Source organism: Astatotilapia calliptera, chromosome 11 (assembly GCF_900246225.1).
Source record: "Astatotilapia calliptera chromosome 11, fAstCal1.2, whole genome shotgun sequence".
In the NCBI taxonomy this organism is placed as follows: domain Eukaryota; kingdom Metazoa; phylum Chordata; class Actinopteri; order Cichliformes; family Cichlidae; genus Astatotilapia; species Astatotilapia calliptera.
This window is the reverse complement of record NC_039312.1, coordinates 22,335,751-22,354,277: the sequence shown is the minus strand read 5'-3', so window position 1 is coordinate 22,354,277 and position 18,527 is coordinate 22,335,751. Positions and strand designations below refer to the sequence as shown.

The following is an 18,527-nucleotide window of genomic DNA, read 5'->3' as shown; positions in this document are numbered from 1 at the left end:
AACTACATTTACAAAATCCAATATTCACCTGACATTGGTCACTTTTGTGGTGTTTAATGGAGCCTATTATCGCTCCATATTTTTATTATTGTACTCTGCCAGAGGGGTGCCACAGTTTTGTAGCACTGTCACCTCACAGCAAACAGAAAGACTACGGGTTCGAAGCAGCTGCAACCAGCAACAACTGGGATGGGCTCCAGCTTCCCTGCAACCCTTAATTGGATAAGTGGGGAAAAAAATGGATGGATGAATGAAGTCTACTAGAGCAGATCTTCATGACTGAGAGAGCAAACTAATCCTTATTTATCTTATTTAGCTGGCCCCTCAGCTCCTAAACAAGCCTCATTAGCTCCAATCCCCCTCCCTTTAAAGCAGCTATTTTTCTGATTTGCTACCATGTACAAACAAAAGGTTTGAGGAACATCATACTGTCATATTTTCATGACAGACAAGACAGAACAGTAAGTGCCCCCTTTAAAAGCCACCTCGTGATTTAAGGAGGCATCCATACAAAACATCCATACAGGGCAATTTGATTATCTGCACAGTTGTCAGCAAAAACAAAGTGGATCTGCGCTCCATATTTGTTTTATTCTACATCCTCGGCCCTGACTGCTAATTTGTATTTCTTATCCTGACCTTTGCATCACGTCCAGTCAGAAAGAAAAGAAAAGCAGCTCTTCCGTGATTTTGCTTTCATATTTCCTAGAGTTTAAATGTGGATTGTGTCAGACTATAACCTTGTGAAAACACACTATGTTTCAGTAGCACAAAATGTATGCAAATGAAGAGCCAGCACCTTTAAAATATCCATTGCAGGTGTAGCATTGATACTGATTCTAAATATAAATGTTTGAATAGTGGTTTGGTTCACTTTCAAGTAGTGCAGCACACTGATGTGAGGCCAGTTTTAACCTCCAAATTAATTGTAACTGATGTTTCTTGATGAGGTCAAAGCCGACCGTAGACCTGAGGCCGAGCGAGCAGAGCGGGACTTGCCTCCGATCGGGGCACCGAAACAAGTGGCTACTCCTACAGCACACGCACACACCAGCAGGTCCTGGTTATGGGAGCCATTCTGGGTTAAAGGTCAAGGGTGAATGAGATGAATGAGAAAGCCAAGGGGAGGGAAGGGGGGGGAGGGAAAGAGGGAGACAGGGAGGTCACTGTTAATACACATGCCAGACATAACGGTCACACTATTAATACAGTGAGACAAACACAGACGAGGCGTGAGGGGGCGAACCAAAACAAAGACACGGGAGAAACGGGGAGGGGCTGGCGTGAGCTGGATGACAGAGACAAAACACAGCCACGGGGTTCCCACTTTTTCATTAGTGTTAAAGTTCTTTCAAAAATTTCAGGGACTCAAAAGTAGCTTCATTTAAAATTCTATAATTAAGGGTTCAAGTTCAAGGACCCTGATATGAATGCTCAACACTGACCTGTTGATATTACAGTTACAGCGTTCTGCTCTCCCAATCATCGTCTATCATGGTGCTATGATAACATTTAAGAAACAAAGCAAGGTTCTCAGGGATGTTGAGATAAATGGCACTAAATTTAAAATGAGATAATTGTACATATCTAGAAATACCTGAACTTTTTCTGTTTTTCAGATTTTAAAAAATAATGAGAAAAATAGTGGGAACCCTGTAATTACAACAAAGATGTCAGCAACACCATAAGTTATTACAAAAACACTGCATTCTTCATTTAAATCAGCATGTTGACTGTGGTCAGTAAAGAGATGGGGGGGTTGTGGGTAATGTAGTCGGCTTTGGTCAGGGGCTCAGCTTACCTCATAGACTCCAGAGAAGATGGACATGAATCGACTCAACACTGCGGCGCAGATGCTGGCAATGTGGACAAAGGGACCCTGGGGGTGATGGGAGGACATTACTGACACAGATATGAGTGACGTGTAATGTTATCTACAGAGACACAGAGTGCTGTCTGTAAAAACAGAGAGTCTAAACTGGGACATATTTTATCAGAACTGATAAATCACTGTGTAATTACTGGATGTGACACTTTCCATGCTACTGTAATAAGGAAAACGAATGTGGTTCTTTGCTGAGGACTGGAGTAATTTGCCTCAGTCCCGTGAGAAGAGGGCGAGAGGAACAACATGACAGAAGATGATTTATTACCCCCTCCCAGTTGGAGAGTGAGACAGAAAAAGGACTGAAGATGTGGAACAAGATGCTGAATGAGTGGGGATAGACACAGAAGCACACAAGTAGTAAGGAGGTGAAAATATGTGTTTGCTTCAGTGCTGGATTTAATGCAATGCAAAGCAATGGGCTAGAGTCTGTAGTAATACAACCTGTTAGCTTTGCAAACAATCGCTTATTAAGCTGTTTTTTAAATATGTGTTATTATTAACATATTACCACATTTTCCTTCTCTTTTGCAGTGAGGAAAGAATAATATTTTTCTACATCCCTGTGAATCCTTGGCATGCATAGTGGAATGTATCTAATCCTACAGTTGTGTTAGTGCTGTAGACTGATGCAGCTTCTGGGTCTGCAAGATGAAGCCAGTGCACAAGTTTCTTAAAAGTTCCCTGTTGTATAAAAGTCTGTGATAAACGGCCCTTTTTGCTCCTTAACCTCAGTAAACACCCATGACGCCTATTAGTAGATAAATCAGGTTTATGCCTTACACACTATTATCCAGCAGAACCTATGGTGAGTGCAAATATTAAGATCAGCTTTTGTGACGACAGACAGGGTGGATGTTACATTGCTGAGGTATTTGAATTATTATCATTGAGTGTATTTGAGCTGCCAAGGAGCTCTATGTCATATTTTTAAAAAACATCTGTAAGCTAAAACACTGGTAGTGAAGCAAACTGAGCAGATGAATGATGCTGGTGCTAAACCTGTCACTCTGAGGGAAATGAATAAGCTTGTTCCTGTTTTATGGTGGAGGAAATGCTGCCAGTACCAACTTGCTTTGAAATGAGGTAAAGTTAACATAGTCAGAAGTAGAGCGGTAGAGGCTGATCTACTCTAAAGAGTTTCCTCAGTCGGAAACACTGTAACACAACTGATCTTGTAATGTAACACGATAGTTTTTAAAGTAATGTTGCCTAACACGGGGGTTTACCTCTTTGCCCACAGGCATCCCACTGCCCAGGCCAGCGGTTAGGCCGATGACTTTAGCTATGAAGGCTTTAAGGGTCAGATATTCTTTTAAGACTACACCTCTCAGGATGGTTTTCAGCTCAGGGATACCAGAACCTGTATTTAAAAAACAGAGAGAGAAGTTATCATGTCAGTACTTTACAATAGACAAAATGAGAAAAAAGAAGCAAATACAGGAGGAAATATAATGAGAGAGGATAATAGAGGCTGACAGGTGATGGAGGGCTTACCGATGGCCTGCGGGGAAACCAGGTGACAGAAGAGCGAGGCGAACATGACAAGGATCATGGGATACGTAACCCAGGCGAGGTACTGGAGCAGTACATTGCCCTTAAGCTCCCCATGCACCCATTTATAGGCTGCAAGACAGAATAACAGTAGAAACAGAAAAAAACAAGAACAGGAAAAAAAGCACATTACACAAAGGAGCAGTGCAGAGAAAAACTGGAGATTTGAAATGGCAATAATCTCCATGACAGCTCTACCTTGCAGGCTCTTGGCACTAGCATAGTCCATACTCCAGCTAACTAGAGCCATAGTCAGTCCCAGAAGAACCAGGAAAATCCAGTCCTCTCCCATTTTTGTCACTATGTAGCACCGCACACGAGCCAAACAATCTGGAACAGAGAGATAAAATCAAAGAGTCAGGGAGTCACTTAGTGAGATCATGGATGAAACAGATGCAGTAAATAAAGTAAATGTAGACTGATAAGTACAGATTAACTCAGTCAAATAGTCAACAAATGCAACATGAAAGATCACAAAGTCAAAGCAGTGTAATTATTTACACAGATAGAGGTGACACTCCTATAATATAAGAATCTCAATATTCCCTGCACTAACTCCCACTTGATACAAACTGCATATTTATTTTCCTTCTCAAAATCATTGGAATTGGCTGAAACAATGACGATGAGGATCCTGATTTGAGGGGCCCTCTAGGTCAGTTTAAAAAAACTCAGACAAAGCTGCAGTCACTCAAAATGTATTAAAGTCAAAATAGACATTACAGCAAAACCTAAAACAGCAGCAAGAAGGTCAGAGAGGAGACTCAACCTCCCTGACACCATGTCAACATAAATACACACCAACAGTTCAACTCTGTGCACATGTTCACAATACTGAGCACAACTCCTTCAAGTGCTTACTCTAAAGTCCCTCTTATGTCATAATCATCTGCATTTATAGCCTCCAAAATATAGCTACAAAATACCTTCTATACCTTAAGATTTGGGTAAATGTTTTGAGTCTTGCACCTTTAGAGATTTTCTTTTTATAACTCTGGGTAGGTTACATTTAGATACCCCATCGCAGTAGCCCTTAAGTTCAAGTGGTATTAAGTCTAAGTGCCTCGTGTAGCCTGATTAAACTACCGTGCTGCCTCATATTTTATGAGCTCATCATGTTGCATGTAAAATCATAATGTGCAAAGTAACCAGAAATTGAAACCATTAGACAAATGCAAAGCTTCACTCTTTGAAAAGTCATGTAATAAAACAACAAAGTGTGTGGAAGTGGCAAAGCAGCCAAATGTTTCCATATACATTTTCATAACCACATGCTGGTCACCTTGGCATTTGGAGTAGGGACGAGGCTTCTTGGTGGAGGAGGCATGGCTGTGATGCGACTCCAGGGTCACAGGGTGCTGATGATGATGCCGCCGGCCGTGGCCTTTGCGGCCTGTGGCTGCGGTATTGTCCCCTGCCTGCCTTCTCCATTGTCTCTCTGTCAGTAAACGGGCAGCCTCCCGTCGGGCGAAGTTTCCCAGCTGCTCCCTGTACTCTCCGTAGAGCTGTAACCAAGGGGACACACTGGCAATCACTATGAAACGAAAAGCACCCAGTCGAGAAATCATGTGTTTCTTGGGCTGCACAGAAGAGAAACAACACGCTAGAATGGAGAGGAGGGAGAGAACGAAAAACAGGCGAAATACCTCTGACAACTGAGACTTGGAAGAAGGATAAAACTGGATCTAGTGTGAAGAGTCTTGAGATAACGAGAAAGAGATGGGGAATGTGTGGCGTGTATGTAAGGGATACACACCAACCTGAATAGCCTGACAGACAGAAATAGACAAAATGGGCATAGAGATTGGAAAATCCCCGCCCTGAGCAAAGGAACGGTCTGGAAAAAAGCCAGAGGAAGATATTCGGAAAGAGAGGACATTCCACACGTTCCACTTCCGACTGCGTGTGCATTTTACACCTATGACTACACAGACACCTACACACATGCTGTCAAACACACACACATACATTCGGTCAGCTTGCACCGGACTCGTTAAAACTGTAGAAGCTGTAAAATACTGCAGATCCGGATGCAGCTATGGTGTGTGCAACTGAAACCTACAGATCACATGCATCCCACCACACAGCAAAGCAAGAAACTGAATCATACAGAGAGCTGGCTGCCACACATTTCTGTCTCATGTTCACACAGGAAAGGAGAGCGGCCACATCCAACCATGAGGCCCAACTAGGACAAAAGCTCGGCTAACTGCACATAATATGTGCTGGTGAAATGAAAGAAAGGTGAGACAAAAATCCACATCTTCTCTAAAAGTCTTTACGTCTACAGAGCGCAAGTTCATTTTTCTCCAGTTCAAGTGCACACAAAAAACAGCCTCACATAACCAGTCCACTGCAATACATGACTCACTACAACCACATGACAACGTGACTGATATAGAAGTTTATAATTAATACATGAATATACCACATAGCAGGTGGCCAAGCAGTTACTGCTGGAGGCTTTTGAAAACCTTTGATGCCTCTAAATCGTCGAGGAGGTTATTTTAAATCTCACTAAACACCACAAACCACAAACTGTTATTCAGAACAATGCTGCACCACTAACAGCTTAATACTCCTGTCCTTCAGCCCCGTAAAACCTGAGCTAACAGCAGGAGAAACAAAGTATTGTCAGTTATTTGTTAATATGCAAAGAGCTGGTTGAATATTACCTCCTCAAAACGGGTTGCAAGAGTTTGCATCACGCGGGAAAACGTATATTTAAAGTAAGTTACATACAAGTTTTTCTGTGTGATGTGAAGATGGAAACTGATGAAAGTTTTTGCAACGGAAAACTTCTCCTGAGTTCTGCTGCGATTATTTCTTCCAAAGGTTATGTTTTTTGACAGCAACTGAAGGTACCGTCTTGTTTCTATCTGCATACACCCACTGGACACTTTATTAGACACACCTGTTCAGTGGCACAGGCAATGGGGATTTTATTTATATAATACATTTAATTCATTATATGTAAACTGAGTAGCACAAAAGATAAAAATACAAAACTCCATTTAGGTTTACAGTGCCTCAAGACAATGAAAACAGCGAAATAAAACATTAAAAAACGCAGGTGTAGACCTGTGTGAACAAAAGAGTCTTGAGTCTGTTTTTTGAATGTTGGCACAGATGTTACTGATCTCAGGTCAGCAGAAAGCTTGGAACAGGGCTACAGGAACTGAAAGCACTCTCAGCTAAAGAAGCAAAACAGAGAGGTGGAGTGTGCGGAGGAGCTTTGTGAACATGTGAGATTACCATCTAAGATCAAACAGACTGTCAGTCTCTGACTTTTTGGACCAACAACAATATTTCTGTCTTGTCTCTGTTCAGTTCTAAAAAGTTTCGAGACAACCAGCAGTTGATGTCATTAATGCAGCTCATTAGCTAATAAACAGAGGTCAGATCTTCAGAGGAAACTGATAGGTACAACTGTATATCATCTGCATAAGAGTGGTAGGATATATTATGATTCGTTATGACAGTACCAACTGGGAGAATGTAAATTTTAAAGTCTGTGAAGGTTCTCAGTCATCCAGGTCATCGTAGTCAAAGGAGCTTTCAAAGAAAAGCGTCTGGACTTCTTTAAGTTGCTTGAAGACGTTTCACCTCTCATCTGAGAAGCTTCTTCAGTTCTGGCTGATTGGGACCCAAACCCAATTTCACACCTTGGCTCAGGCAATTAGAGGATCATCAGGGGGTCCTTTTGTCCCTCTGTGGGGGGAAACTCCCGCTAGGTTTAAATCTGGGACTCTCCACCATTTGACCTTAGAACTGAAGAAGCTTCTTGGATGAGAGGTGAAACGGCTTCAAAAAGGTGTCCAACCAGTAATAGCAACGTGTATCTAATGAAGTGGCCAGCGAGTCTATAAGCACATAGGAGGATCTTTTCCTATCACTTTTTTAAATACAGAATTTAATTTAATTTCACACAAATGTCTGTCCAAGTTGTGAACAATGGAAGAACATAGTGAGGGAGATCTTTATAACAGAGAGGATGATTTTGTCGCTGAAATCTAAAGGAGGCACCTTTTTACATGAAAGTGTGGGAGAAATGCAGGACTGAAGAGGACTCAGATGGTTAGGCACTAAGATAATATATTATGAAATGTTAGATTATTGTTTATAAATTTGTTCAAATTTACTGAATAAATAATTAACAAAGAAAAAAAACCTCCATGTTTGTTGTTAGAGTTTTGTTCTGTTGTTCTGACGATGGAAACAACCTAGGTAAGGGGATTAAGTAAAAGAAATAAAACATATGACAAGAAAATAGAGCTGTGCTAAAAAGATATCGTACTGAAGAATTTTCTGCTGCAAGTAAAGATAAAACGGTCTCCACTCATGACACTGACATATCTTATTTTCCTTTCTTTGTCTACAACCTTAAAAATGAGGAATGAATCCGTCAGTGAGCTGTTTGTGATTGTTTATTGTCTGCACTACAAACGAATAAAAATGTTCTAATGTGAAAAAACATGTTTTTATTTCGGGGCAAACCAGTTTACCTTCACATTTTGCTGCTTTAAAGGCAACAAGAACTCACATACTTTTACAGTTCTTCAGTCTAGCAAAAGATCACAGAGGTCACTGCTGATTACTTTCTAATTTCACCGCCTGCAAATGTATCACACAAATAACAGTGACCTCTGTCATCTTCCGCTGTATGGAAGAACAGGGCAGGTAAACAAGCCGTATTTTCATACGTTTATTAAAAAAACAGCAAATATTTAACAATATGGTTTTACAATACAGGTTTCTTGATTTTATATGTCAAAGTACACAAATCAGTAAAATGATCAATCGGTAAAATGTTGGAAAAGAGAGCTACGAAAAGAAATAGAGATTCAAATTCAGTGCATGCATATGATCCAAAGTGAATTTTGAAGATTAGAGAAAGACAGCAGAGGGCTGTGTAATTAAGTCATGGCAGAGAAAACAGAAAAAAAGAATCAACCTCTGACGAGCTACAGCCTTCGGTCCTCATGTCTTTACCTGGTTCTCATCACCTGTCTGTTGCATGATGCTGCAGCAGCTCTGTCTCTGTTCTGTCTCCGTGTCCTGCACTGCACGCAAATTCACCACTGCACTACACATTAGCACCAAAGCCCTAATCCATCAACATCATCAAACAGCCGCTGGCACCAGACAGCATCAAAACCAGGGACAGAAACAACAGGAACCTGTGCACTGTTCATAGAGAGAGAGGAAAAAATGTGACCTCTCATGCCCTGCCTCAAGGAAAAGAGAAAAATAACTGCAGCACAGTTGATGATGTCTTTCAAGCTTCTTCTTCCTAGTGTCTATCCTTGTTGAATAGGTGTGTTGCGTATGAACACGGCTGACAGATCATGACCATTGTTTAAAAGATAATACCCAACCCACTCCCAGATTGAGCCTGGGACCCATTTAACATAGTTAGACATTTTTTATTCTACACTTTCCCTCAGTTCAAATGAGATCCAGGTTGCCTTGAAGCTGCTGATGGAGCCTCAAAATGAGCCGAGTGACCTTCAGATGTCTGATAAGATTTTTTTTTCACTACCACACTGTGAACCTCAAACGAATTACAAATCTCATGTTGTGTAAATATAATCTTTAAAAGTAAATATCTTAACATATTCCTCTTGTTTTAAAGTAATTATTTTTAATTAACTGGAATTATTACTCAGCCAAATCCCACTTAAGTATAATTTTACTGGTCTTATCACTTTCACTAAAGAGGTTGTGTTTCTGGCAACGTTTGTATGTGTGTGTGTGTCATTCTGCCTGTAAACACGAGAGCTCGAAAAGAGTTTAATGAATTCTGATAAAACTTTGTAGGGGTGCAGAGGGGATCCATTAACATTTGGCTTACATTCACCAAAGTCTTCAAGGTCAACTTGAGGATTTATTGGTCAAAATTCTTAAAAGTGTGGTGTTTATTGTCAACATATAGAAAGTACTGTGTAAGGATTTAAAATACCATGCCACATTTGACCTCTGACCTCTCATTCAAGATCAACAGATCGATCAAAGGGATAAATCAGTGATTGCTGCTATTAATTATTTAATTAATTAATTAAGTTTTATATCATCTACATAGTGCAGTGGATGCACCTCCTTCTTCTGCTGAGTTTTATTTGTTTGCTTGCTCAAAATCTCAAAAAGTCTAAAATCTTTGTTGTTTCAATCTCTTTATCTTTGTGTTTTATGTTAGTTTGGGGTTTTTGCATTTGTCTTCATGTCACAATCAAAAACAAATTCAACAAGTGTGAAAAGTTTATTCAAAAATGTCATATTTGGGCATTTTTGGACTATTAATAAAGAGAAATTCACGATGTCACTTTGGGCTTTTAATATTTCTGTCACAAACTGAGCCGCAGCTCCTGCATTGTCAGAAAGTCACCTGACTGTGAAATGGTGAGACATAAAGACAAATAAAAGGTGAGAGCAAGCACGTCTCAGCAAGACAACAATGCCGACTGACAGCGTGAGAAAGACACTGAAAGCCGCGATTTATTAATGTCAGGTGACTTTGCTGTTTTCATCCCTCAGCCTTATGTTTACACTGTTTCGCATAACCTTGCATGTTCATTACACACCGAATCTCACAATCAATCATCATCAGTAACCACAGTTTGTCCAACTTTCACATACTTTTTGCACATTTTCTGTTGCCATTGTTTGGCTCCCAAATGTGGAATGACCTTCCCACTCCAAGTCAAGAACACAAGGACATATCCCTGCCTCTCCAAACTCCTCTTCCTCCTTTTCCCACACTTGTTTACTCTCCATGAGATTCCTGCGTAGCTCTCCTTGCTTTTTTCTCGTTAATCTCCGCGGACACACGGACGTAGCCAGGCGTTACTGTACGGTCCTGACACATCTCGTTATTAATTTCTCGCAAGAACCCGAGCTTCTACTGTTGTTCTTACTGCAAGTCTCACGGGATGAAGGAAATCGGAAAAATGTAAAACATCACTCCCTCGGGTTTGTTAAGACTAAAAGCCTGTATTCAAATTACGCCGGTGAGCAGTCGCGAGCTTTTAATTTGTTCATGGATCTGTTCTGTACGAGTTGGCTCGAACAAGATATTAAATATTGTAAAATAAAAGAAGCTTCAAGTGTAAACAAAACAAACAGGTTTGCAGAGAGAAAGAGAGAGAGAGAGACATGGAGAGAGAGAGGTTCAGTCACAGTGAGAGCTGCTGATAGATGCAGAGGTTGAAGGGCAGTGTGACATTGAGAGTTAATTAAAAAATACAAGCATATTCCTGTGTCCCTTGTGAGGGAGCACTGCATATTCATAAATATCTGTGTGTGTTTGTGCAGGTTTCTCAGCGCACAGAGTCTGTGTTTGTGTCTTAAATGAACATTACGTGTGTTTGTTAAGTGTGTGTGTGTGTGTGTGTGTGTGTGTGTGTGTGTGTGTGTGTGTGTGTGTGTGTGTGTGTGTGTGTGTGTGTGTGTGTGTGTGTGTGTGGTGAGGCCTTACAACAATATAGCCCTGTCCTGTAGCACAAGGTTAATGATAAAACCTGACCTGCTCACTGATGGACAGATCAGCAGATTACCCCCCTTACACACACACACACACACACACACACACACACACACACACACACACACACACACACACACACACACACACACACACACACACACACACACACACATCCCAGCTATCACACACACTTCCACGAGTGTCTCCATATGCATACACTAATTAGCCAGCACAATAACAATTCCATGCCTCATCCAAACACTGTTCAAGCTGTCATTTTCTAATTAAGGCAAATCGAGGCAGCCAAAAAACAAAAAAACAAACTGTGTCTTACATGCGAGACCACACTTCATGTTACCACCAAGAAATTCAGAAAAATCAAACCAGTGAGGCCATTAAATCCTATCTAAACCTGGTTCATGTTCAATAAATAAAGGCACAACATGAAATTTAAAGTCGGCGAAAAGAAAACGGAAGCTAGAATTCAATTACTTTTGCATGCATGCATTTCATCTTGCAAAAGCAGTTCACTATTTAGGGAGGAAATAGTGAGCCTTACCAGAAACTGATCGATATTCAGACCTGTCTGAAAAGTATTGATGCGCTCCCTCATCTTCTCAGCTCTTCCTCCTGCTCACTGTCTTGCATGTGTCCAACACTCAGTAATGCCTTCTCTGAATATCTGTCTTACAACTGTCCTTCCCTGTCTTTGCCAGTGTGAGGGACACGTACCTGCTACCTGCTTCCATACAGTGAAAGAGTGTAGTGACTCTTAGGTGAGTGTGCGCGCACACACACACACACTAAAAAGGGAAAGCAGCAGAGGTTAATACAGACACTTGAAGCTTGACAATAAATTGTCAGCAGCTCTTAATTCAGCAGGGTAGATTCCCAGTCATGCAGCCAATCTGGCAGATTCCAGCAGCAAGATCATAAATGATACCCAGCAGGCAGGATGCAAGCTCAAGGCATGAAAATAATACCTGCTGACTGAGAGAGGACCATAAATATATTAACATTGTGTATGGATAATGCTGCACTGCTCTTCAAGTGCCTTCAGCATGAATGGCATGCTTCACTAAAGCCTGGCTGAGCCCCGGTACAATGTGCCATATCATGTTTTTATTCCTCTGTTTCTGTACACAGAAGCCTTTTTTGGTGCCATTAATTAATGCTTAAGTTACATAAAAACATGATGTGAGACTTTACACACAGTAAACCTTACTGTAAAAGCACAAATTAGCTTCCTTTAATTATAAAATACAGCCTATAAAACAGTTTAATCTTCTATAAAATGTTCATTACAAACTCAAAGCGATTTCTTTGGTTTAAGTTGATGACCTCAGCTTCTGTTTTCCCAACTGTGGTACTTAAAATGGGTCAGTCTGGTGTTCTGTTCTGACCCAGCAATTCTCACGTGGTTTATGTGCCATTTGGGGAAGAGGCAGTCTGATTTGGGAATGTTGAGTTTGACGTGGCGATTTTATGGATTTATAAACTCTATAATTGTTATTCTGGATTAGTTTGTGTTTATGTGTTTACTCCAGCAATGCACTTCACAGATTAGTTAATAGCTTACTGTGAAGACACCTCTTGACTTTGTTGCATATGTGCTGCATGTTCTGCCACATGTGCTGTAGAAGGTGCTGATAGTATCGTAAACAATGCCTTTGGAAACACACTAAATTACCCCAAGTTATGGTTTTCTTTTCTCTTCTGTTTGGAGAAGCATACGCGTTTTTGTACACATATTGCACAGATATGAACTGTGATGCCAGTATAGCCGCGATAAGCCGTGGATATCAGTCGGCTTCTATTTTGGGGAGCTGATGATTTATGATCCCAGCAGGAAGCAGTTTGTAATGTTCTTGAGATCTGGCAAAAACAAGAAACGTCAGTCAGTTTGGAGGGCTGTCGGGTTGTATTTAACTTGAACTGTGGTAGTATAGGATCCCCTATCATCACCAGCAACTACAGTTAGCCCTGCACTTTTATTAGTAGTTATTATTTTACCTGTTTGTAAGAAATATTTCACTTCATATGTGTAGTAGAAGACAGAATCCAACCACTCTTCTTTGCACAAGCATGTCCCAAAAAAAGACAGATGAAAGCAGATTTTTAATAGAGAACTAATGCACATCAGTCTGAAAAAATATTAAGCCGCTGTGAGTGTAATGGATGGCCTTCTTTTTCCTGATGTAAATATTTCAGGTATCACTCAGTATTTTGGGTATTTTATTCCTTATTAGAGAGGAAATTAGTGGAAAGAAGAGACGTGGTGGACTGACACTTTGACATAGTCTGACTGTGGCTTAAATCCTTAATCCCGCCCCCTTTGATATCAGTTTGATTCATTGTTTAACATTTATTATTTGTTTACATTTGTTCTCTTCTGGGCAGTCTAACAACTCTACATTTGTGATTTTTAAAGGGGACCTGTAATGAGTTTTTTTTTGCAGATGTTCATATATGGCTGAAGTTTCCTGTTGTCAGATCAACATATGTCCAAGCAATCACTGTGAACCAAAGGGTCAGAGTTCAAAATATTCAAAAAGCTTGGTTTCAGGGGTTATTTTCTACTCTTGTTAGGTGAGGGCTGTGTGCGGACAGGGATAGGACCCAAGGTGCAGACTCCAGAGACAGATGTGAACTCAAAACCGCTTTAATGTTAAACTCAAATATAACATAACTGGAAACAATCAAAATAAACTAACACCGGCGGACTGACAGAACACACAGCTTGGTAAACGGTAGATCGCGACACGGACACAGAGAAACACAGGGCTTAAATACACAGAAGGAGCAATCAGGGAATGAATAACAGGAGGGAAACACAGCTGGGGCAAATCAGAACTGACGAGACAAAAGGAAGCGTAAACTGAACACACTGAGATAAGACAGAGACCTTCAAAGTAAAACAGGAAACACATAACACAGACTCACATGCAGGCACTACAGAGGGAACAGAGACGTGGGACCAGGGCAGACACAAACACTGACTGAACACGGGGATATAGGAACTAAGGATACACAGAGACGCGAACTAGACAAGGGGATACAGGTGATAGGGGAGACAGAGCAACTAAAGAAGACAGAGACATAAACCATAAGACAGAACTCAAAGAAACCAAAGACTAAAAAGTATAAATAATATAATAAACTCAAATACCCTGGGTCAACGACCCAGGCATCCTAACAACTCTTGGCTATGAAGTAGAGTGGATTTCCATAAAATCCCTTAAACAAAGGAGTAAAAGGGGCTAAAACAGCTTATTTCAGACAATAGTTGAACACTGGAGCGACATCAAAGTCCGGTATGAGTTAATCAAGGCTTATTGTGACTGAATTATGCAAAGCTACCCTGAATCTGAAATTAAAAATACAAAGTTGGAAAAAAGTACAATGGGTTTCTTTTAAAACTGATATATTAATAGAAATGTATTCATTTATTAGACAGAAAGCGTTTAAGTACCAAATTCCCACGAGTCCATTTTATGGAAGTTTGTTTTTGGGTTTATCTGAAAAGCTCAAGTTATGCATCTTGAAATTCAGAGTAATTAACTCAAAGTTGTAGTAAAATTTCAACATTAAAAAAAAGAAATTTAAACAATCCAGTGGTGGCAACAAGCTTTCATATTTTCAGTCACCAGCAGTATTAAATGTTCTATTTCTTGTGATTTTGGCTCCACTCTCCATAAGCAACACAATGTTTTATGATTTTCCACTTTCACACACCCATAAAGGTACCGTTACAGATCAGAAATCTGCGTTTATGAATTTCAGAAACACAAAAAGTTACTTTTTTGTCTATTTTTCCAAGCGGTCTCTCTTGCATCTGGACTCTTTGGAGACCTTTCACCTTTCTGCCTCACTCTTCACCCTCAAACTTTCCCGTTCACCAACCCTTGTCCACGTCCATCCAACCCCCCCACCCCTGAGGTGAAACCTTACTCGTCGATAAATTTAGCAGCAGTGTGATCCAACGTTCACTGACACACTTCTCCCCAGTTCTCCCTCTGCCTCTCTCTCTGACGCTGTTTGCCTCTCTTTCGGGCCATCTCTCCCAGGAGGCTTGTTGAACAGACAGATGGAAGGCTTTAACCTTTACACAAAACAATAACAAGCTATTGACACTATTTAGCAATGTGACATTTCACCTTTATGCTATGGAAGTAACATCCAACTGTTTAATTATTACATTAGAACTACCCCTGTAATTGAAAAAACGTGTCCGCATTATCGTATGAAATTTAATGGCTTAATCGTCTACATTGCAGTCATTCCAGCCCACGGGACATTTGGCAGGTGAACGTTATCCCTTTTAGTAGCCTGTAACATTTGAGACTTATGGGATCTATTTCACTGCTGTTGACATTCTCACAGATTGAGACTCGTCTCCTCACACAACCTCGCTTTTAACCTCATCCATCACATCAACTGTTACACACAACCAGATGTAAAAAGCAGGCACAAATATACACTGTGTGTGTGTGTGTGTGTGTGTGTGTGTGTGTGTGTGTGTGTGTGTGTGTGTGTGTGTGTGTGTGTGTGTGTGTGTGTGTGTACATCTTCACAAGCAGCGATTTGCTCTTGTCACTGTGGAAACGTCTGTCAGTGTGACAAGAGTCCACAGAGGGAGCTTCCTCTTTGGGAAAGTGAAGAGTCACCAACAGTTGTGTGATTTTAAATTAATAAACACTACTCTGCAAGGCCAGTGAGCATTAATTTTTGTGGGTGGATAATTTAAAGATCCATCACTTAAATGTCATTAAATATCACAGAAAACCAGATAAACAAAAAAGAAACTAAATTAATTCAAATCTTTTATTAGCTTTTGTCTAAAGTTGAACTTTTCTAATTATTATATTGGTATTTTTAAACTTCTCCATATTCTCTACCCTCATTGGACTGACAGTGCAAGTCTTTTGGTGTTGCCTGGGCTAAACTGTTGACTACACCTGATGAGGTGTGGATAAAGACATGCCCGAGGCCAAATTGAAGGGTGGACAGCATTTCTTTCCAGACATCCTCATGATCTCTTCACTGCCTTTTTAAAAAAGATTTTTTAGCTGAGATTATTAAGCAATTTAACAGAAAACCCATAGGTTAGTGGTTTCCACATTCACAGAAGGGTCCCTGGTTCAGTCCCAAATCCTTTTGGTTTAAGGAAATGCATTTGGCGTAAAAATCTGCCAAATTAAAAATTTGGTGCTAACTGTATTGGCGAATCATTGCGAATAAGGAAGCAGCTTAAAATTGCTTTTATTCCTAAAAACTCTGGTCAGTCCGCACACTTTTGTGCCAGGAACCTCCAGAAACCACTGCCAACCAGTTGGGGAAAACACATTTTTCCAGGGCAACCAGTGTTTGGTCCATAGCTCGAGAGTAATCTGCGCATGAGGTCACATGAGAAAAAAAAAAGAAAAAAAAGAGGTCACACTTTTGCTTGTTATGAAAATGTATAAATCAGTCGACTGGTGCCACTAAAATCTTTCGTCACCTAGTTTGTGTAATTTGTGAAGAACCAAATCATGTAAGTGAATGAAAACTAAACATTAACCTTCTGAGGGCAAAGTTACTTTTTTTTGTAATACGGCTTCATTCATCACACAATCCTCTAAAGCAAAAACTGACCCTCGAGTGCTGTTTGAACATCATTGAAAGGCTTGTTGTGAATTAAGTTGAAATAACAGTTATATGTGATCTAAAAGCAAATCTCAGGCGTAACATCAACACTTACTGCACCTAAAAACAAGCACTAAAAACAGACAGTCATCTTCAGTTTAAGGCACCGGTGTGAATCTGTGAACCAGCCAAACTAACCACAGGAGAGTTCTCCTGATCAATAAACAAATTATATCAGGACGATCTATTAACAGCTCAGCACATAAAATCCTCTGATCCTTCAAGGCTCGAATTTCCTCTCACGCAGACACAGCTTTCACACCTGAGAGATGTGTGACTTCACAGAGACATTAAGCTTGTAAACAGCGTGATTTAATTAATTGTCTTATTTATATCTGACTTGTGCAGCACCAAGGGACTGAAGGAGGACCAGGGATTTGGGATTTGCTCTGGACAATCGTCCATCTTCTCAAAGGCGAAGAGGAAGACGAGCAGAAGGACGGACTGACACACTGCTGTTGCTCCTCCGCACTTGATCAGTTACATGAATATACACAGCCCAGCTGCTCCAGCCTCAATTGCTCATTGTCTTGTCTCAAACTCACAATCAGCTCTGCAGAAAAGAGCATGCTGAAGCTGTTAGTAATCTATGACCACAGCAGAGAAGAGAATAAAAATGCTAAAAAAAAAGAGTCAATAGTGGCTAAATGTCACCAGACATCTTGAGATGCTCCTGGGAGGAATGACTATCATTCTGGATAAGCATTTAAACAGATGAACTGGAGGATAAAGTGACATGACTTCATCTCACCACGTACATCTAACCTGTCTGCTCCGGTTTCCTGTATATAGGTATTTATATCCACCGCCACATGTAAACAGCAATGACTTTACAAGGCATCAGAAAGAAGATGCACATGAGTCGCAAAAGAAATGTAAACGATCGAGGGTTTTTTCCATTTTCCCAGGGATGACTTTCCATTTATCGCCTTCACTCAGCTGGTTGAGGCGTGGGCGGTGAGAAATTGTACAGACTGTTCGTGTCTATCCGAGCTGCAGAAATAAAGTTGACATGAAGTTGCATAAATCTTGTTCGAGAAGAAAAGACAGAGTTGGGGTGGGTGGGGGGAGGATGAGAGCGGAGATGAAGATTATTGATTTAGTAGGAGAGCACGAGGAGGACTTTGTATGATGGAGCAGAGAAGCATGATGGGTAGAAAAAGTAGGCGTAGGAGAGAAGTAATGAAGGCTAGACCAAAAAAAAATAAAATCATTAAGAATGAAGAACGGTTAAAAAAAAAAGGGTTTGAAGAGAGGAAGTGACAGGTGAATTGATGGAAAGATGAGAGAGAAGCAGGTGTGATGGCAGAACAAGAGAAACGAGGGAAAACCTTTGGAAGTTAAAGATAGGACAGCATACAGGCAGGCAAGTAAAGGAAGATTGGGAAAGACCTACCAGGGTCTGTTGGTATCTCAGAGCCTTCCTTTGCGATGCATCTGCAGCCATTGACACGCTGTCACTGATCCAAAAATAATCTCGCTGGACACCCCAGCATTTCTAATGGCGTGGGCAACAGCAATGCCACACACACATACACAAACACACACACACACGCTGCCTTATTGTATACCCACTTCACACCAGGTCAAAAACACCACAAAAACATCTAAAGTTTCTCAGTCTCAAACACACTCATTGCATAGAGATAGTCCGTAAGCACAGGTGAGGTCCATCCCGAAAGCGCCTTTCTCCAGATGACCCACAGTCTAAGAGCCATCCAGCTCCACCGCAACACCGACAGACACAGACAGAAATCAGAAAGGCAGACAAAGCAGAGCAAAGCCATCTGATGAGGCAGTGAAGGACACACTGCTTTCCTTTATTAGAACTGCAGACACCTAATAACACACACACACACACAACTTGTTGCCCTAAGCAGCACCCTCCCTGCCAGACGGCCATTAGGTGTGTGTGTTTGG

General features: G+C 40.8%; 1 protein-coding gene across 1 annotated transcript in view; it reads right to left on the bottom strand.

The window, feature by feature from the left end:
- clcn1b (chloride channel, voltage-sensitive 1b) overlaps positions 1-18,527 on the bottom strand; it is a 31,127-nt gene extending 12,600 nt beyond the window's left edge. Inside the window, exons 1-6 of the mRNA XM_026184611.1 lie at positions 18,004-18,527; positions 4,722-4,944; positions 3,638-3,769; positions 3,383-3,511; positions 3,115-3,248; positions 1,802-1,879 (exon numbers count right to left, since the gene is read on the bottom strand). Of these exons, the coding sequence (XP_026040396.1) occupies positions 1,802-1,879; positions 3,115-3,248; positions 3,383-3,511; positions 3,638-3,769; positions 4,722-4,944; positions 18,004-18,054 (747 nt within the window). The 5' untranslated portion in view covers positions 18,055-18,527. The remainder of the gene's footprint in view (positions 1-1,801; positions 1,880-3,114; positions 3,249-3,382; positions 3,512-3,637; positions 3,770-4,721; positions 4,945-18,003) is intronic.